At 49.7% G+C, this 21514-nt stretch overlaps 2 protein-coding genes across 2 annotated transcripts; both read right to left on the reverse strand.

Annotated features, from left to right (window-relative positions):
• Positions 1–724: 724 nt before the first annotated feature.
• Positions 725–3005, reverse strand: KLK11 (kallikrein related peptidase 11). The gene is given in 6 exon segments (XM_061173963.1): positions 725–877; positions 1296–1432; positions 2009–2086; positions 2089–2273; positions 2632–2797; positions 2939–3005. Coding segments are annotated over 6 exon segments (759 nt in total). The 5' UTR covers positions 2979–3005.
• A 2919-nt stretch (positions 3006–5924) lies between these two features.
• Positions 5925–10167, reverse strand: KLK12 (kallikrein related peptidase 12). Its single transcript, XM_061173927.1, has 5 exons — positions 10115–10167; positions 9187–9333; positions 8063–8322; positions 7014–7147; positions 5925–6080 (listed from the first exon to the last, which is right to left on the reverse strand). The coding sequence occupies exons 1-5, from the start codon at positions 10165–10167 to the stop codon at positions 5925–5927; spliced, it is 750 nt and encodes a 249-aa protein (XP_061029910.1).
• Positions 10168–21514: the final 11347 nt, after the last annotated feature.

Genomic DNA, 21514 nt, shown 5'->3' on the forward strand with positions numbered 1-21514 from the left:
GTGAAGATTACGTCAGTCAATACATTTAAAAGCCCTTGGACCAGGGTCTGGCACGTAGTAAGCGTTCAAAAGATTCATTTGTTTAGTAAATATTTATTTTTATTTTATTTTATTTTTTTTAAGATGTTTTCTAGCTTTATTTATTTATTTACTTTTGGCTGTGTGGGGTCTTCGTTTCTGTGCGAGGGCTTTCTCTAGTTGTGGCAAGTGGGGGCCGCTCTTCATCGCGGTGCGCGGGCCTCTCACTATCGTGGCCTCTCTTGTTGCGGAGCACAGGCTCCAGACGCGCAGGCTCAGTAGTTGTGGCTCACGGGCCTAGTTGCTCCGCGGCATGTGGGATCTTCCCAGACCAGGGCTCGAACCCATGTCCCCTGCATTGGCAGGCAGATTCTCAACCACTGCGCCACCAGGGAAGCCCTAGTAAATATTTATTGAAACCTTGGTGTGTGCCAGGAATTGTGTTTGAGACTGGAGGTACAACAGTGTACCAAACAACTATTTTCACTCCCAGAGTCACAAGTTAGTATGAGGCAGGAGTAGAACCCAGGTCTCCTAACTCCAAACTCCAAATTGATTATTAAAGTACAGCATCTCTCATAGTCAAGAAGGCCCCCAGAAAAGTACATAAAGGGGTCCTGGCTCAGGCTTCATTATTAACAGAATGAACAGGTACCACAGCACCAAGTAGGGATCAGGGGATTGGGCCGTGATGATCTGGTCCTGGCTAATTGTTCTCTATAGTCTTCTGGATCCAGTCCACATATTTGCAGACCTTTGTGTAAACCCTGGGCTTTCTGCTGACAGCACATGGATCCTGGCCCCAGGAGATGATGCCTTGAAGAGACCCATTATAGACCAGTGGGCCCCCAGAATCACCCTGGAGATGGTGAGGAAGAGAACCAGTCAGAGAGGAGGGGAGGCCTCAGGAGAGGGGAAAGAGTTGGGCATGGTGTTAGGGAGGAGGGGGAAATTGTGTTGGAAGTGAGGTGGAGGTTGAAGATGGGGTTGGCAATGGGATTGAGGTTGAGGTTAGAGGTATGGGTGAGAACTAAGATGGGGTTAGGGTCGAAAATTGATTTGGGGATGGTTAGGGTTGGAAATAGGGGTGGGACTCGGAATGGAGCTGGAAACTGTGTTTACATTAGAAATGGGACCTGGGAGTGGAGATGGATTTGGGGTTGCAGGGGGAAGTGGCGTTGAGGTTGGGGCTGAGATTGTGGGTGTAGATGAAGACACAGTTGAGGTTGGAGGTGGGAATGGAAATGTGATTGGAGACCCAGGCCCTGCCCTCCGACCTGGCAAGAGTCCTTGCCCTCTTCTCGAACGCTGGCACATCCCATGGTGTCTGGGATGTTCCCAGGGTAGGCGTCCTCACACCCCTTGTGCTGGAGGATGGTGATGTTGGCACATCACCAGGTATGGGGAAGGTGCACTGTAGAAATGACATGAGGGGGCACAGAAAATTAGATCCCTTTGGTCCCCTTCCCCACACTGCAGGGCTTGCTCTGAACCCAGCGGAGAACCAGGGACCTTGCTCTGAATCCGGTTCCTGTCCTGCTTGCTTGCAGTCAACTCACCTCTCTGCTTGTAACCGTAGCAACAGTAACGCTATCAAGTAAAATTCTTTACGCCAGTTGCTCTATAAACATTATCTCTAATCCAGCTCTAGTAGGTGGATGTGATTATTCTCATTTTATAGAGAAGAAAACCAAGGTTCAGAGAGGTGAAGCCACTTGCCTAAGGACCTACAACTAGCAGGTTGTGGGTCTGGAATTGCACATCATGTCTGCCTGAATCCAAGGCCCAAACTTTTGTCTCCACCCTCCCCAGCCCTTACTTTTCCACTCTTCCTTTCAACTTATCCCACTATTGACACCTCCAGGTAGCACCCTCTTGTATCACTATGAATCTCATCTTTGAAGGTTCCTCTGGTTCCCTATTTCCTTCCACAATCATAAACACCTTCCCCCACCGCACCCCCCATCATGCTCCTCTCTGGAGCCCCTACACTGGGGGCTGGACGTGGTGCCCCAGTCGGAAATGAGGCAGCAGGTGCCAGCAGTGACACAGTGTGATTACACACTGTGGGTCCCACAGCCCAGATGATGAAGGCTGGGGCCGCCATTTTCAGCAGCATGATGTCATTGCAGTGGGCTTTGTTGGGCAGGCTGCTGCTGAAGTCTGGGTGGGGGAAGGACTCAGTGGCTGCTCGGGTGCGCTCACAGCCATCCCGTCACTGGAGATTGTGTTCTCCCAGATGAGCTACATATCAGCTGAAGTGAGAGAGATGGTGGTCAGAGACAGAAGGGGAAGGAGAGACAGGAAATAGAGAGTGACATGGGGGGGGGGGAAGGGGCTAGATGAAGAGAATGAAGAAACAGCTCCACTTCCAAACTCATCCCCATCTCCCACCAAAACCTTATCCCCAGCCCAGCATCCAACCCCATTCCCAACACCATGCCAGTTCCAACATCATTCAGCCTTCCATCTTCAATCCCAACCCAATCCCCATCAACAGTGCCCATCTCTGACCCCACTTTCCCCACCCCATACACATTCTCCCCATCCCCAAGCCCTTCTCTATCCACCTCTCCATCTCCAGCCCCCTCCCAGCCCCGCCCCTGCCCCCGCACCCATGGCTTGTGGCAGTGGGCTGCTGTCAGGAGCCATTTGAGGGCGATAAGGGTCGCCCCACAGAGCAGCCGTGTCTTCTGGAACAAAGCCACCTGCCAGGGCGGCTGGGAATGAGGAGAGCACTCATAGCCTTTGTTGATCCTGGTCTCTCCCCATATATGCCCTAGAGAGGGTGAGGGCAAAAGAGGGGGCTCGGGCATGAGACGACTCCCAGAAATGGGGGAGGAGGACCATAGCCATAGAGGGTTGGGAATCCTAGAGATTCGAGAGGGAGACCCCTGCCCATCCCCATTCTCCACCGTACCTGTCACCAGAGCAAACATGATTAATTGCAGAATCATCATAGCCTGGAGGGGGGGAGGGCAGGCCCCAGGTTCTTCCAGGAACAAGGAGGGACAAGGGGCCAAATCACTCCATGGGGAGACTTAGGGCTGGTTCATGCCCTCTATCTCCCCCATGCCTGCTCCGGCTCCCCCCAGGGAGAAACAATCAGGTGTGGGGAATCCCTTGGCTCACACAGCATCCCAACCTCCAAACTTTTAAAATAAATCTTTGGTATGGAGGGTGGCCTTGCAGGGGCCTAATCCCTGTTAGACCCTCTCATAGCCAAGTTGCTGGGAAGGCATTGCCCAGGGCAAGCGACAGGCTGGCTCTGTTTAAGTCAGCCACGGGCCCTCGTAGGTGCAGTTTGGAGAATGTTTTCCTTCTTGCCCACCTGAGACTTGGGGCCCAGCAACTTGGGGTGGGAGGATAAAGGGTACCAGGCTCCATTCAGTAACCACCCCAGGGTGATGTGAGCCCTTTGAAGGCTACCTGGGGTACAGTAGGGGGCTCAGCCTGGGACATCATTCTGGCCCCCACCCTGCTGAACCCCTGCCCCTTTGAAGAACAGTGAGACAGAGCAGGGCAGGGCTGGTCACTGGAAGGGCCAGTGCCCTTAGCTGCCCTGGCCAGCGGGAGTGGGGCTGGAGGGTTGGACTCAGTGACCGAAGGTGGGGTTGGAGGACACAGAGGTTGGGGAGCAGCTGCTGGAGACGCAGATCAAGGCAGAGAGACACAATCCCCCCACCCCAAGAAGTACAGTGCAGAAGGAGAAATGATGCCGGGGCAGAGGCCTGGCACGCTCAGTAGGGCAGGTGCCTGGAGGGGAGCCTTCCCTTCCCTTCTGGACTCACGGGCTCTGGGGCTGGAGCTCTGGGGGCCTGGCAGTGGTGGCAGACGCGGCAGGCTGGGTCTCGGAGCGGGAGGCACCAGGAAGGCGAGCAGGCAGGGGTGCCCCCTCACCACCCCCCACGCCCCCCCAGGCCCAGGATGACTGGGCTTCCCAGCCCTGCCTTATTGCCCTGGGGGCGGGGTGTGTGGGAGCCCTCCCCAGGCCAGCCCTGCCCACCTGCCACTGTCACCTCCCCAAGCCCCTCTTCTCTCTGCTTCTCTGTTTCCCCACACCTCTGTGTCCGTCCGTCTGTCTGCATCTTTCCCTGTCTCTCTTTACCTCTCCCACATTTCTATAATTCTTTGTGGGTATGTGTGTGCGTGTCATTTTTCTTTCTGTTCCTATGTATCTCTGGGCCTTTTTCTCTTTGTCTAACTCTGTTCTTCTCTCCCAGTGTCTCTCTGCACATCTCCTCTAATTCTTTATATCTTTCTTTGTGTCTCTGTCTCTGCCTGCCTCCACCCCTGTCTCTTTCTCTCCCTCCCTTCACTTCTGTGTCTAAATCCCCCTCCATCCTCCTCATCTCCCAGTCTCTCTGTATCTCTTGTCCCAGCCCCTCCCTCCCCACAGCCTGAGCCCAGGTGGGACCCTGGCCCCTTCTGGGCCCCTCCCTTCATTATTCCAAGGAGCCGGGTGGGGGGACTGGGACGTCATACAGGTGGGGCTGCTGCCAGCCGAAGGGGCAGGCAGGAGGGTGGGGAAGGCAGGTTGGGGCCTGTGGGACAAGGCCCAGGAAAGGGAAGTCAGCCCTGGGCAGGGACCACAACCCCCAGAGCTCCTCTGGGGCTTCACTTCTCTGCCGACCCTTCCCTCCACTCCCTTCTGCCAGCCTCTTAGGCTGCCAGGAACCCCAGGGTCCTCAGAATCCAACTGTGGCACTTACTTGCTCTGTGACCTAGGTCCGATGACTTCCCAAATCTGAGCCACCTCAATTTCCTCGTCTGCAAAACTCAAGTGACGATCCCTACTTCTCCCAGCTTGTTTGTTATCAGTTAGCTCTCCCTCTGTCTTACCCTCCTCTCTCCCCTAACGAGACGTGAAGCAAGACTACGGGGTAGGCCTGGGTTCTGACAGCAGCCAGCCCTGGCCCCAAACCCCGGCACTGCCTCTTCCTACCACAGTGATGTGGGACGAGAGACTCTACCCCGGCAAGGCTCAGTTTCTTCATCTGTGAGATGGGGGTGACAGCCCTGCCTCAGGGGGTTGGGATGAGGACTCCAGGAGAGCCAAGTACAATAGGCAGTCAGCAAAAGCTCCCACAGCTGTCATGGTCTCCCCTCACCCTCTCCCACCTCAAATTTCCCTTCCGTTCACTGGGGAGAAGAAATTCTCTTTCCAACTCCTGGGGAGGCTATGAAGACAGAACCTGAGAGGTGGGCAGAACTATTTTAAGACCTAGGCTGGGTCCTCTTGCTTTCCAAGGCTGCACCCCACCCTCCATCATTGCAGATGTATTAAAACAAACCCGCACCCCACATTAAATATAATAGGTGCTCAACTCCAGCTGAGCCAAGTTGCAATTGGCTAGTTGGAAGAATGTTACGTTTTATAGACACTTAATTAAATGGTAGTGGATTTTGATTTTGCAGTTTTCATTTGGTATTTTGGAGCCAACAATCCTGTCCACACACACCCCTGCCCCAGTTCAGCTTATAAGCTCTAGGCAGTGTTCCTGTTGTGGCAGATGGAGAAAAATGGCCTTGATTTTTTACTGTTATAAGTAACTTTCTCTAGTCCATTCCTGTGTGGCCCCTGAGGGAAAACCCTCCCCCTCTCTGATCTCTATTTCTACACCTGTGGGTAGGGTAGCTGATGGGTAACTCTCCCTCCGATCTCAACCAGCAAGGGGATCAAACAGACAGACACAGCCCCTCCTCCAGTTAGATTTATTCCAGATAGTCGCATACTCCCTCCTCCCCCAACCATGGGTCTTAGAAGGGCTGGCTGGAGTTGGAGTTCCAGGAAGAAGATCCCCAGTCCAAGAAGAGTGGGAGCTGGGGGTGATGATGGAGGAGGTATTGGCGCTCTGAGGGTCAGAGTGGCCCCCAAGCTGAGGCATGAAGGTGGAGGGAGCAGGTCAGTTGTTCCTCATGACCATCCGGATCCAGTCCACGTATTTGCAAATATTGGTGTAGACCCCTGGGATGCCTTCTTGCCCACAAGGCTCCACAGATCCCCAGGACACCAGACCCTGAAGGACTCCTCTGCATACTAGGGGACCCCCAGAGTCACCCTGGAAGGCAGAGGAGAAGGAGCATGGTCTGAATATGGGAGAAATCCTTTTCCAGTTTTCCTCTCCACAGCCTCCTTCCCCCTCAGCCATTCCTAGGCCTTGAGGACCGTGGCTCCAAGCCTCGCCAGCAGAGAAAAAAGCACACACAAGTTCCCAGAGGACAACAGCAATGACTAACTAATAGAGAAGAACACACTGTCCCTAGGGGCCAACCCCAGGGAAGGAGGGCGGGACTCTATGCTGGGTAGACCGTTCCCTCAAGGACAATGGGTGGGCTCTGACCAATGGGGGAAGAGAGCACAGGCACCAATGACCAATCCCAGCGAAGGAGGACGGGACTCCGTGTCAAGGAAAATAGCTGGGGCCCTGACCAATGAGGGAGGAGAGCACCGGTACCAGTGACCAATCCTAGAGAAGGAGGGCGGGACTCCTTAAGAGTTCTCTCCATGACAGTGGCTGGGGCCCTGGCCAGTAGGGAGGGGCAGCCTCCTCTGTGAAGGACCAGGAGGATAAGGTAGCAGAATTACAGGGTGAGAGAGTCCTCCAGCCCCCTTTCCTCCTCCATCCTGCAATCTCTCACTCTTACTTGGGCCAGCACCAACTGGATGGTGTGGGGAAGACTCAGAACTGGAGAGACAGCCGGTTACCTGCCTGAGCTCCAAACGCCGGCTGCCTCTTTCCCTCCCCCATCGTCTGTCTTTGTCTCTTCCTCTCCCTCCCTTTGTGCCCCACCCATCTTTCCTTCTCTGTTTCTGCCCTCCCTCTCTCTGTCCTCCACTCCCTGGCTCTCCCTCCCGCATTCTGTGCCTCTCCTTCTTTCTGACCTTATCTCTCTCCCCATCTCCTTTCCCTGACTTGCCTTCTCCCCCTTCCCCACCTCCCCAGTTCTCCCTCCCCTACTTTCTGTCCTGGATGTTGCCTGCAGTCGCTCACCTGGCAGGCATCCTCCCCAGCGATGCCGCCAGCACACACCATGTTGTCCGTGATTCTCCCGGGGAACGCTGCCCGGCAGGTGGCATTAGAGACGATAGAGAGGTTAAGGCATTGGAGTCGGTCTGACAACTGGTCTGGGGATGGAAGATGGATGCTGCAGGATCCCGCAAAGCTTCCCTCATCTCCCCAAAGAGGCCACATCCCTCTTCTCAAGGAAACCCAATACAAGTCTATACCCCACCCCCTCCCTATGACCTCCACTACAATCCTTCAAGCTCTAAATTTCAGATTATGACTTGATTACACAGTGGCTCTTGATTTCAATTCATCGGCCCAGTCTCCCTGACCTTTAGCCTACGACTCAGATACAATGAATCCAGACCTGACTTTCTCCTTCAATCCCAGCTACTGTGACCTTTGACCTTCAATCTTATTGCCCTTTGATCCCAACTTGGCCTCATGTCTTCTCTCTGTCTCTTGGCCCCATGTTCCTTGTCTTCACCTTAACCTCCAACCTCAGCTCTGAATCCTGCAAAGTGACCTCTGATCCTAGTTTATTTGACTCCAGACTCCATGACCCCTAACCTCTAGCTCCACCCACCAAGCCCTGTGGCTCCCAGTCCCAGACCAGTAATCCTTGATCGAATCCCAGTTTCCATCCTCGGACTGTGGCCAACATCTGGATCCCATGACCTCAACTCTACAATGACTAACATCAGAGTACCTGACCCATGACCCCAAGATCCTATTTACATATGTCTTTTGCTCCAGTCTGAAAACAGCACTCTGGCCTCTAACCACATCCCTGACCCATGACTCCTAACTCCATACACAACCACTTAACCTCTTTAACTCCCAAGACCCCGATGCACCATGATCTCAGACCCCAAAGCATGAATCCTGATGTGTGACGCTTTACCCATCCTTCCTCTGAGATGGCATGACTCCTGACCTCTCACCCTATACTGCAAACCAATCCTTGGCAAAACCAAAATATTGGCAAAACCAATATTTGCCAATCCTGACCCCTGACCCCGGGATCCCCTTACTCCCTGGGTGGTTGTTGGTGCCCCAGCCCGAGATGCGGCACTTGGTGCCAGCCACTGCACAGGTCGCGGGCAGGGGCAGGGGCTGGATGCTGCGGGTCAAGAGGACAGGGATGCCCAGTTGCAGAAGCCGGAGGTCATTGTCATGGTTCTGCAGAGCTGCCTGGTAGCCAGGGTGGGTCACGGAGAGGCCACTGTGCCGGATCTTTTCGGTCCAGTCCAGCTGGCTGCGGCTGTGTTCCCCCAGGCTCAACCAGTACCTGCTGGGGGTCACAGAGGCTCAGCAGGTGCAGGGTGGGCTGGCCTGGGGCTCCCAGACCCTCCTGCCTCTCTCTGCTGCTCTGCACCTTGACGGCTGTTCATCCCCTTGCTCTCATTCTCTTTGTCTCTTCCCATCTCTTGGTCTCTATTTCCACTGCCATCTTTCCATCTCTAGTGTTGGTCCTATTTCTCCTCTCCATGCCACTGCATCTGTGTCACTTTCTGATTCTCTTAGCTGGTGATGCCCATGGGGGCGGGGACATCCATTAGTCCTATTCACTGCCCTGTTCCCACCACCCAGCAGGTGGCCTGGGCCATCAACACTGTCAACTAAATGAATGGGGGAACAATGAGTGGACTCTGTCCTGCTGGTGTCGCCTCCCTGTCCCCGAATCTCCGTGTCTCTCCATGTCTGAAACTTCCCTTTTGGAAAAAAAAAAATCCAGAGCATCAGACCTACAAAGCCCAATCCCCTCATTTTACAGACGGGACCACTGAGGCCCAGAGAGGTACCAGATGTAACCTTTGAAGTTGCACAGAGAGTTTGGGTCAGACATGGGTCCACAGCTCAGACTGAGTCAGGGGATGCTGGGCTGGTGACACCATATAGGAAGGAAGGGGGACATGAGGGAACGTTGGGGGTGGGTGGGCAGATTCCAGGACCCTCCCCTGCCCTCCACCCCACCGATCCCCACCCAAGTCCACCCCAGGCCCATTGTGAAGAAGTCCTACTTCTTGTCTAACCTCAGACCCTCTTGTTGCAGGACCATCTCCTTACTCCTGTGAGCCCCCTCCCCCCAGCGCTCCCCTCCCCATCACCCTCCCTCCCCACCCTGAGTAGGGAGGGACCCAAGTGGGGGGCTTACCTGCCGCTGCAGTGAGCAGCTGTGAGAATCCACCTGCGGTCAATGAGGACTCCCCCACAGCGCAGCTGTGTACCTTCAAACAGCCCCACCTGCCAAGGCTGAGAGTGAGGGATACACTCCGTGCCTTTAAAAATCTTCTGTGCGGGGCTTCCCTGGTGGCGCAGTGGTTGAGAATCTGCCTGCCAATGCAGGGCACACGGGTTCGCGCCCTGGTCTGGGAAGATCCCACATGCCGCGGAGCGACTGGGCCCGTGAGCCACAGCTACTGAGCCTGCGCGTCTGGAGGCTGCGCTCCGCAACAAGAGAGGCCGCGATAGTGAGAGGTCCGCGCACCGCGATGAAGAGTGGCCCCCGCTTGCCGCAACTGGAGAAAGCCCTCACACAGAAACGAAAACCCAACACAGCCATAAATAAATAAATAAATAAATAAAATATTTAAAAAAAAAACAAAAACTTTCGCTAGATGTCAATTACATTAAAAAAAAAAAAAAAATCTTCTGTGCGTCCTCGTGGCTGAGCCCTGAGGACAATGGCATGGGCCAGAGAGACAGAGTCAGGAACCTAGAGATTGTGGATCAGATAGAAAGAGAGATACAGAAAGAGCAAGAAAGAGGCAAGAGAAAGAAACCGAGGGGGTGTGGCGGTCACAGGCAGGGAGACACAGACCCAGTGATATATAAAGACACAGTGAAACACCCAAAGGACACAAAGAGGAAGAGAGAGAGATGCTTAAAAATAAGCAAAACAGAGATTCAGAGAGACAAAGGACAGAGACATAGTGACAGGGAGAGACAGAGGGGAGATGGATCATAAGATACAGGGAGAGAGAGGTGCATAGGACCCCTGGAGATGGAGGTGAATGGAGGCATAGAGTCAGCCAGCCTCCCTCCCCTCCTCAGTGCCAGGCATCCTCATGAGGGTTCCTTGCCTTCTGGGGAACTCACCAATAAAACACAGGAGAAAAAAGATGCTGGACACCATGGTGGTCCACTTCCAGGTTCTGGGGAAAAGGTGAGGCATCTCAGAGATGGCAACTGGACCCTCCTTTTCCCTGTCAAGTGGACCCTCCCTTTCTCCTCCCCTTCCACCAGCAATTCCACGAGGAGGGGATGGTCCACAGGCCCATCCCTCTCTGTACCCATCCCCCGAGTGTTACCCCCTCACTGGTGATGGCCTGCCCCGTCCTCACCTTGTTTCTCCGCCTGCCGGTTCCTCCACGTGACTGTTGCAATCTCAGCCTGTCGGTCTCTCTGCTATCTGTGTGGCCACCTGCCTGCTTGTCTTTTCATCTGCCGGCCACCCCGCCAGTCAACTCTCCTACTGTTCACCTGGCCCCTCAGCCACCTGTCATGCAGCGCCACCTGTCTTCTTCCTTCCGTCTGTCTGTCCCAGACCAGCAGCTGATACAGCTTTTAACTCTCTTTGTCCCAGCTCATGCGATTTCTGGGTTGAGGGAAGGAGACAAGGTAGACATGGGGCGGGGCACCCTCTAATCCCATAGAAACTCTTCTTGGCTAATGACACTTAATGAGATTTACAGTTAAATGGAGGGGGGTTGCGGGGGGCCCAGTATGGCTCTGGAGGGAAGACCCAGGCCCTCTCCTTCTCCCCTCCTCTGCAAACCAGCCAGCAGCCCCGAGACCAATGATTCAAGGTGATCTGGGATCTTCCCCAACTCCAGTAATGAAGCCTCAGGGAGGGTGGGGCAGGTAGATACCTGGCACTCCTCCCTGAGTGTTGCATGGAAGGGGCAAGAGGGTGGAAGTGAGAGGCAAGGAAACCAGGGGCAGGGAGAGCCTGAGAAAGAAGAGGAGGAAAGGGAAGAGGTTTCAAAATAGGGGAGACAGAGGAGTTTCCAAACTGGGATCCAAGGAAGCATGGTTCTAATTGAAGTTTTTAAATGCACGATCAACTCTGTTGCCTGCTTTCAGAGCACAGGTCTTATTATATATGAGGTCCATTTATCTAACTCCATGAAAGTTTTTTTTTTTTTTTTTAATTATTATTTATTTTTGGCTGTGTTGGGTCTTCGTTTCTGCGCGAGGGCTTTCTCTAGTTGCGGCGAGCGGGGGCCACTCTTCATCGCGGTGCGCGGGCCTCTCACTATCGTGGCCTCTCTTGTTGCGGAGCACAGGCTCCAGACGCGCAGGCTCAGTAGTTGTGGCTCACGGGCCTAGTTGCTCCGCGGCATGTGGGATCTTCCCAGACCAGGGCTCGAACCCGTGTCCCCTGCCTTGGCAGGCAGATTCCCAACCACTGCGCCACCAGGGAAGCCCCATGAAAGTTTTTTGCATAGGGACTTCCACTGAGAAAGAAAGAGACAGGGGACAGGAAACAGAGAGAGGGAAAGTGAACGAGATTCAGGACAGAATCCCTCTCTTTCTCCTCTTATCATTTTTTTTTTTGAAGTAAAATTTATATAACATAAAATCCAGCCTTCGAACCATTTTATTTTATTTTATTTTATTTTATTTATTTACTTTTTCAATACATTTATTTATTTATTCATTTATTTAATTTTTGGCTGCATTGGGTCTTCGCTGCTGCATGCGGGCTTTCTCTAGTTGCAGTGAGCGGGGGCTACTCTTATGTTGCGGGGCGCAGGCGTCTCATTGTGGTGGCTTCTCTTGTTGCAGAGCACGGGCTCTAGGCGCGTGGGCTTCAATAGTTGTGGCACACGGGCCTCAGTAGTTGTGGCTCGCGGGCTCTAGAGCGCAGGCTCAGTAGTTGTGGCGCACGGGCTTAGTTGCTCCGCGGCATGTGGGATCTTCCCGGACCAGGGCTCAAACCCGTGTCCCCTGCATTGGCAGGCGGATTCTTAACCACTGCGCCACCAGGGAAGCCCTCGAACCATTTTAAAGTCTACCATGCCGTGAATTCCACTGCACTCACAATGTTATGCTACCATCACCACCAACTAATTCCAGAACATTTTCGTCACCCCCAAAGGAGACCCCATACCCGTTAAACTGATGTTTATCAAATGATGAATGGACAAATAAAAAGTGGTCTATCCATGCTATGGACTATTATTCAGCTATAAAAGGAACAAAGTACTGATGTGTGCTACACATGGATGAACCTTGAAAACACTAGGTGGAGTGAAAGAAGCCAGTCACAAAGGCCCACAAACTGTATGATCCCATCTATATGAAATATCCAGAAAAGGCAAATTGGTGGAGACAGAAAGCAGGTTAGTGATTGCCTGGGGCGGCAGGGAGTGGGGATGGGGAATGACTGCTTAGTGGTTCTCTCCTGACACACAGACTTGCAGCTTGTGGCTTCTGGATAAAGTCAATCCCTTTTTGTAGCCGGAGACTCAAAGAGGACAGACCTCCTGCTTTCAGAAAAAGCTCTGAGCACCTTTGCCACCTCATCCAGGGAGCCCCTGGAGCGCTCAAGTTCCTGTACCTCATGCTTTACTCTTGGGCGTCATCATAAGCTCACTATGAAGCCCATTCCCTAAAGACGACTCAGGCATCCCAACACATGGGGTGATGTCTCAGGGCATGGATACCATCATAGGTGTGGAAACTGAGAGACAGCTAGATGGAGCCACTTGCCCAAAGTCACACAGCTGGTAAGAGGCAGAACTGGGGTTTGAACTGAGGCAGACTGGCTCCAGAACTTGTATTGTTAATCATTATCCAAATACGTGAATGAGCAAAAGAATGACTGACTGAATGAGTATATGTGTGAATAGATGAACATATAAATGTTCCTCCAGGTTTCAAAGAAAGAGGATAGCTTTTGGAAACATACAGACTGGGTTTGAAAGCTCAGCTCAACTCATGATTCACCGGGGGCCACTGGGACACTCTCTTGTTCTGTCCTCGATTTGTTCATCTGAAAAATGGGGCTGGGGCTTCCCTGGTGGCGCAGTGGTTAAGAATCTGCCTGCCAATGCAGGGGACACGGGTTCGATCCCTGGTCCGGGAAGATGTCGCGGAGCAACTAAGCCCGTGTGCCACAACTACTGAAGCCTGTGCTCTAGAGCCTGCGAGCCACAACTAATGAAGACCGCGTGCCTAGAGCCCATGCTCCACAACAAGAGAAGCCACCGCAATGAGAAGCCCACACACCGCAGTGAAGAGTAGCCCCCGCTCACCGCAACTAGAGAAAGCCCGCGCGTAGCTACGAAGACCCAACACAGCCAAAAATAAATAAATAAAATAAATTAATTTATTAAAAAAAAACAACTCTTGGAATTTCCCGAGTGGTAGGGGAAAGAGGAGCATCTTTTGCTATTCATAATAAATCCCAGTAACCCTATTTGAGTTTATGTTAGTGAAGTGACAGGATGGGGAGGAAATGGGGGCCGGCTGCTAGGGGAACCAACCAATTGATTGGAGGGTTGGAACTCAGAGTCCCACCCTCCGACCTCAGGGCAGGAGAGAGGCACAAAGGTCCCTGCTGGAGATGCACAACCCAGGGCCACTTGAAGGAGGACCCCATGCCCCGTTCCTGAACACCAACTATGGAAACTTCTGACTTAGGTCTGTTAAATCTACAACAGAGTCTCCTTACGTCTCAGCAAATATAGCAGCAAGCAGCACAGGTCAAAATGCATGGCCGCGGGGCCAGTGAGCCAGACAGCAAGACGAGAAAGACCTCGGAGGTCGTGGACAAAAAATGTCACCTGCCGTATCAGTAAACAAAGGATGCTGCAGCCATCAAGCCACCAAGCCGCTGCTGCCACCCACGACTGTGCACCCTGCCGGGATTCAGGATGGAGAAAAACAGGATACTGGCCCTGCATAGCTGAGGTGCATATCAAAAGAATGATTTCAATGAGCCCAGACTCTGGCATCTTCCCATACATAGAAAAGCATTAAATTCATTAACTGGAGATGTTTGTTTGTTGGCTTTCTTTAATTAACAGTAATCTCTTGATGTTCCCGACTATCTGGTTTTTGTTGCTAAAGCTCCAGTATATCCTGGTTCCTCCCTCATCTTTGAAGCTGTTCCTCAGAGCTCTCTGAGAGGCTGTCTCCCGGGCTCAAGTCCTCAGCATGTCTGCTGAATAAAACATAATTCCCAACTTTTAGGTCGTGCGTTCTTTTTCAGTGGACAAGGTGGTGGTCCTATCTAGACCCCCACTCACAGCGCCAATTGTGGTCACACCCCACAGAGGCAGAAAGGACCCTTTGCTGCAGCTGTGGCATCATTTTGTTTGTTTGATCGTTTGTTTCTTTTGGGTGGGGGGCCGGGGGGGTGCACGCCGTGCAGCACGTGAGATCTTGGGTCCCTGATCAGGGATCAAACCTGCGCCCCCTGCAGTGAAAGCATGGAGTCCTAACCACTGGACCACCAAGGGAAGTCCCCAGGTGGGGCATCACGAATCATGACATCTGAACCAATTCTTGGATGGGGGAGTCCATCTTATTTCTGTGGGATGGCTACATTATCCTTCATTATCCCTTCCTCCAAAAAGCCTGACCTGGGTCTCCGACCTCCTCAACCCTCTCACAGCCTGTCTGCTTCTTTCATCTTAGCATTGCATTTGTTAGAATGGAACTGTGGGCTTATATGCGTATTGTTCCCGTTGGCCTGCTAAGGCCAGCCTCGTCCCTTAAACAAGGCCTCACAAATCGGGCAGTGGCTCAGCACGGTCTGGACCCTCTTTCCAGACTTGAGGGGCATGTCCCTGAGGGGGTTCTCAGAAGAGAAATACAGGAATGTGTCTCCATCAGCCTGGATGGATTCAGCCCGCCAGTGGATTTTCCTTAGTCTAGGTCTGCACTTCTGTAAAATGGGGAGCTGATATTTCCCCAGCCGGGGCCTTGGGGGAATGGCATGAAAGGGCTTTATCTGCTGGACCAAAGACAGGAAGTATTGTTATCGCTTTGACGCCTCTCTCTCTTTGCTTTGTTCTCTTGCCCAGTCTTTTCACCTCCTCTCTCCCTCCACCAGCCTCCAAATTCCTTCCTGCACAGGATTTTAAAACTCCCCTGGGCAAAAACAGGAAGGAGAGGGCATGTGGCTGCAAAGTCCCTGGAGACGGGAGGGAGGAGGGCGGTCTGAGAAGCCTGTCACCTGGCTGGCCTTCTTGAATTAAGGTCTTGCTGGCAGTCAGAATCTCCAGCTAAGCTATGTCATTATTTTCTGTTCCACAGGAAGGATTTGGGTGGCTACCTCTCATTCTCTCAAATGCGCAGCTGCCACCCAAGGTGTCTTGCTCTGGCACTGGGGCCTTGCAGAGAGTGTGGTAACAACAGCATCAATAATAAGAACAACAATAATACTAACGACAGCTACCACTTAGTAAGCATTCACTCAGTACCAGGTGTTCTTCTTAGCGAGTGCTCTCACATATTAACTCAATCCTCCCCCGAGCCCTCTGAAGTAGGTGCTATTTTTTTTAAGTTTATTAATTTACTGAGAGAGTTCTTAATCCTCAGATGAAGGGAACTGCATTCGTTGGTGGCACCTTATCATTAGCACAAGGCCCTTCTTTTTTTTTTTTTTTAATTTATTTATTTAATTTATTTATTTTTGGCTGCCTTGGGTGTTCGATGCTGCGCGCGGGCTTTCTCTAGTTGCGGCGAGCGGGGGCTACTCTTCGTTGCGGTGCGCGGGCTTCTCATTGCGGTGGCTTCTCTTGTGGCGGGAGCACGGGCTCTAGGCGTGCAGGCTCAGTAGTTGTGGCGCACGGGTTTAGTTGCTCCGCAGCATGTAGAATCTTCCCAGACCAGGGATCAGACTTGTGTCCCCTGCATTGGCATGCAGATTCTCAACCACTGCGCCACCAGGGAAGCCCAAGACCCTTCTTTTGTTTTCCTTCTTTATTTTATTTCCTTTTACCCTCATTTCCTTCTACTGTTGTCTTTATTATTGTATATCTTTTGCTATTATTTCTGTTACTATGTATCTTTTGCTGTTGCTTTTATTATTGTGTATGCTTTGCTATTATCTTTGTTATTGGGTATCCTTTTATTATCTTTATTATTGTGTATCTTTTGCTACTGTATTTATTATCATATAGCTTTTTCAGAAAATTAAGTTGAAATTTACATGCTGTACACTTAACCATTTAAAGTGTATGGTTCAGTGACATTTAGTACATTCATAATGTTGTATATATTTTTTAAATTACTGTATGTTCCTACAACTTGTGTATAGTTTTGTGTACAAAACAAATTGTAATTGTTTTATGTACTTTGGGTTTATGTCAATGGTGTTGTGGTACATAGCTTATTCTTTTATTTATTTTTTTAGCTCAGAACTGTGCTTTTTTTCATTTTTAAATAAAATATTATCTACATAAAATAAAATCCATTCATTTTAAGTATTCAGTTTGGTGAATTTTGGAAATTGGATGCAATCATGTAACCACCACCATAACCAATATCCTTTTTTTTTTTTTTGGCCGTGCTGTGCAGCATGTGGGATCTTAGTTCCCTAACCAGGAAACCCGTGCCCCCTGCATTGGAAGCTCAGAGTCGTAACCACTGGATCTCCAGGGAAGTACCCCAGCCCCTCAATCCTTAAGCCGCCTTGTGTTTCTTTTGCAAAAACTCCCCTCCCCACCCCAGCCTCAGGCAATCACTGATCTACTTTGTGCCACTATAGCTTTGCCTTTTTTAGGACATCATATAAATATTTGGCTTCCCTCACTAGCATAATGCATTTCAGATTCATCCATGTTTTTGCATTTATCTATGAATAGTTCATTCTTTTTTTATTACTAAGCAGTATTCCACAGCATGGAAATATCACAATTTGTTTATCCATTCAACAATTGTGGGATATCTGGATTGCTTCCAGTTTCTGGCTATTACAAATCATGCCTCTGTGAACATTCATATACAAATCACTGTGTGGACATATGTTTTTAATTTTTCTTGTGCACACACCTAGAAGTGGCATTGCTGGATGGCATATTAGGTGTCTGCTTAACTTTATAAGAAATTACCCCAAAATTTTTAAGTTAGTTGTACCCTTTTGCATTGTCACCAGCAATGTGTTAGTGTTCTAGTTGCCCCACATCTTCACCAGCACTTAGTCTTGTCATTCTTTTTAACTTTCACCATTGTAGTTGGTAGCACTATACCTTTAAGATTCTGTTCGTGTTGTTTTGGGCACATCTAATCTGTTGCTTTTAACTGCTGTGTAGTCCTCCATCTTTGTCTCTACCACATCCTACCATCCACAACCCCCTTAGTGGGTACCCAGCTTTCCTCTAATTCCCAACATAGCAAACAGATCAGTGATGGACAACTTGTATTTGCCCCTTTATGATGATCATTGCCCTAGGACAGACATCCAGGGTCCTAGGGTGTGCATATATTTAATTTGACCAAAGTGTGCCAAATTACTTTCCAAAATAACTGCACCAATTTACATTCACACCAGTTGTGCACCAGGGTTCCTGTGTCTCCAAATCCCTGCCAATGTTTGGGGTTATTTAAAGATTTTTAATTCATCTAATAAATATAAAGTGATATGTTATTTGTCTTTGCCTTTCTTCATAACTCATGAGTATGATCATCTTTTCATATCATTTTTGGGGGGGGGGTTTCCTCCTCTACAAATCTCTTATTCATATCTTCCAACATTTTTCTTATTTATGTGTGGGATTTCTTTGCACATTTGAGATAGCAATCCCAGATCAATATTGCAGATTGCAAATTTCTCCTCCCAGGTTGTCACCCACTTATTTATTTTGTCCGTATTGTCTTCTGTTGAACAGAAATCCTTAACTTTGATATAACCGAAGTAAACAAGTTTTGCTTGTGATTAGACCTTCTGAAGTTTTAAAAAGTCCTCCCTCATCCCTAAGTCATAAAAATTTTTTTGCTGCCATTACCTTCTATTAACTTTATAGTTTGACCTTTAGCTTTTAGGTCGTTAAGCCATTTGGTGCTAAGTACCATTGTTATACCCCTTTGAGTGATAGGAAGACTGAGGCGTGGAGAAGGCAATATACACAGTTAGATAAGTGGCAAAGCTGGCCTTCAAACCCAGGCAGTCTGGCCCCAGAAACAATATTCTTCACTACACTGTGCTGCTTCTCCATCAATGAGGCTCCTTAATTCAGAAGTTGCTGGGTGCAGAGCCTTTAAATGTCAGTCTTTCACTCAATTGACCCAACAGCTCTGCACAGTAGGTCCTATTAGTGTCAGATGAGGAAACTGAGGCTCCTAAAAGATAAAGATCCTTCCATCCAAAACCAGATCCTTTGGACTCCACCCTCTTTTGCTTTTAAACATGAACATACAGTCTCCCTCTGAAGGAACCAGGGATGACGGAAGAGTCGCCCTTGATATGTCCCTCACCTTCACCCCCACGTATACAGTCGATCCTCGGATTCACGGATTCCATATTTGCAAACTTGCCTACTCTCTAAAATCTATCGGTAACCCCAAAACCAGTACTTGAGGGGCTTTCGTGGTCATTTGCAGACACTCCCAGAGTGGTGAAAGTTTGAGTCGCCCAAGTGCATGTTCCCAGCTGGGGCTGAACAAAGTAACACTCTGCCTTCTCGGTTCAGCTCTCACAAGATAAACAAGTGTCCTTTTCACTGTCTACTTAGCGCCACATTTTTGCATTTTTCTGCTTTTTCTTGGTGATTTGGCTGTTTAAAACGGCCCCCCAGCATAGCACTGAAGGGTCGGCTGGTGCTCCTAAGTGCAAGAACGCTGTGACATGCCTTGCAGAGAAAATATACGTGTGTTACGTGAGCTTCCTTCAGGGACAAGTTATGGTGCTGTTGGCTGTGAGTTTAATATGAACGAATCAACAATGCATATATTAAATAAAGTGCCTCTAAACAGAAACACACATAAAGCCAGTTGATGTATTGATTGGTTGACGAAAACATTTTGACCAGAGGCTCATGGGAAACCAACCCTGTACGCCCCTGGGAGCACTGTTTCAGTAGCCCTAATTCAGTGCTCATGGTGACTTTATAAAACATAACTATTATGAATGAGTATCAACTGTATCACTAGGCTACTTTGATGTTCCTGCAAACTCTCTTTCCAATCGCTCCACATCCTTTCATCTCTCCCGACCCAAGCCATCGCCTGGCCCTTGCCCACCCGATCACTGCAGTCTGCCCTGGATTCATCTTCCTGCTTCCACACCCTCAACCCCCTTGTCTTCAGCACCCACCCCAAAGCCAGAATGATGATGATGAAATAGCATTCATATTTTATGGAAAGATGAGAGAAATTTAAACATAAAATTTGTCTCTGCCCACTTGGGCCTCCTCCCTCCCCTTTAGTGTGTGTTGTGCATCTCCATTAACCAGGCCTCCTTAGGAGATAACCTTCCTTCTTAATCTTCTAAGGGGCAGGATGACCCATGACCCACTGCTTTGTACAGTAGATCTGGATTGTGTGAACTGTCAATAATACATCATTTAATGTACAGCCCTCTGTCTCAAAAACTTATATAAATGTGCTTTGACCTCCAATGGGTGGAGTTTTCTGAGAGGCTAGTCCAGAGCTATAATCCTCAATTTGGCTCGAATAAAATTTTCCATTTCTTTCTTAGATCAACTGATTTTTTGTTGACATTGGTATGATCTCAGATATGATCTTTCCCATGTTCACCACTCTCAGGGGCTCACCGTCACACTGGAAGAAAGACCAAACTCTGTACCACAGCCTAAGAAGATCCTGCATATATATTTGACTCTGCTGAATCCTCCAAACTCCTTCCCTACTGAGGCCATTACTCTAAGATCACACTGGCCTCCTTGCAGATCCTGGAATAGGTTAAACTCAGGGACTTTGCCCTGGTGGCTCCCTCTTTCAGGGATAACACCCCACCCCACCCCATTCTTTGCAAAAATGGCTCTTTCTCACCTTTTAGGATCTTCAGCCAAAATGCCACCTCCTTCAAGAAGCCCTCTCTGACCACCGTACTCAAAATAGCCATCCCCCCTAATTCTTTAACACAAAGCCCTGTTTATATCCTTCATGGATCACATTTATTACATAAATCATCACAATTTGCCGTTATTTAGTTTGTGTATTTATTTTCTGTGAATCCGCTGAGGGCCAAGTTTATTGCTGCTTGGCGGTCTAATAAACAGTTCGAAACTAAAACTCCTTACCTTTCCCTGCAAAACTGTTCCCTCAGGTTCCCCCTGCCCCATTTTAGTAAATGGCAGCTCCATCCTTCTGGTTGCTCAGGCCAAAGCCTTGGAGTCATCCTTGACCCTCCTTTTTCTCACATTCTCCAATTGATATCAGCAGACACTGTAACAATCCCTTCAAACAGATCCAGAATCTGACCTCTTAACTCCTCCGAGGATGTCACCCTGATCCAAGCACCGTCACCTCCCACTGGGCTATTGCAGTCACTCCACACCAACCTTTGCACCCTCTTCATTAATCTGATACATTAGGCAGGCTCCTGCCTCAGGGCCTTTGCACTGTCTGTACTTTCCATTTATGGTAATGCTCCCCAGCCAGATATGCACGAGGCTTCCTGTCTCCATCCTTTCAGTCTTTCTTTAAACTTTACCATCTCAATTAGGTCTTCTTCCCAGACCATCCTATTTATTTATTTATTTATTTGGCGGCACCGTGCGGCATGCGGGATCCAAGTTCCCCCACCAGGGATCAAACCCGTGTCCCTTGCAGTGGAAGCGTGGAGTCCTAACCACTGGACTGCCAGGGAAGTCCCTGAATCATCCTATTTAAAATAACAATGCCATCCACTTCCCAAACCCAATACCCTTCATCTCTGCTTAGTTTTTTTTGCCATGACTCATATCATCACCTGACAGTCCTTTTCTTTATTCATCCTTTTTAAATGTGTGTTTCCGCAAAGACTGTATGCTCTACAAAGGCAGAAGTTTTTGTCTGTTTAATTCACTGTCTATTACCTGTGTCTGCAACAGTGCTTGGCTTATGATAGGAACCAATGTTGACTGAACAAATAAACAAAATGGTATTTACCAATACTCAGGAGAATATTTGCACATGATCAGCACTGAATAAATGTCTGCTGAGAAAAACAGTTTAGGCACTATGAATTTGAGAGGTTGTTATTAATAGCCTAAGGAAATGTTATATAGGGAACCATGCAAATAATAATAGTGGTAAGTGCTCAACATTTATACTCATAACAGTGCTATGAGGAAAATTATGAGCCCCATTTTACAGATGCGAAAACAGAGGTTGTGTTTTATGACTTATTCAAAGCAGGGATTCCCATGGCTGGGCATTTAACCACTGCATCTGGGAGTCATAGACAAAGATGTAGCAGCACAGGGTACAGGACAAGGATTGTGGATAAGATAAAAAAACAGAATATTTGATGAACAATACGGCATGGAGGCCCCTTGGGTTACTCGACCCCAGCACCCTAG

The sequence above is a fragment of the Eubalaena glacialis genome, chromosome 18, assembly GCF_028564815.1.
Source record: "Eubalaena glacialis isolate mEubGla1 chromosome 18, mEubGla1.1.hap2.+ XY, whole genome shotgun sequence".
Taxonomy (NCBI): domain Eukaryota; kingdom Metazoa; phylum Chordata; class Mammalia; order Artiodactyla; family Balaenidae; genus Eubalaena; species Eubalaena glacialis.

Excerpts from the sequence above, each read along its gene's own strand:
- KLK12 (XM_061173927.1), bottom strand. The coding sequence starts at position 10,167 with ATGGTGTCCAGCATCTTTTTTCTCCTGTGTTTTATTGGTGAGTTCCCC. Across the intron at positions 8,323-9,186 it reads GCTGCTCACTGCAGCGGCAG|CAGGTACTGGTTGAGCCTGG; the intron begins GTAAGCCCCCCA and ends TGTGACCCCCAG. Across the intron at positions 6,081-7,013 it reads CTGGGGAGGATGCCTGCCAG|GGTGACTCTGGGGGTCCCCT; the intron begins GTGAGCGACTGC and ends TCTGCCTTCCAG.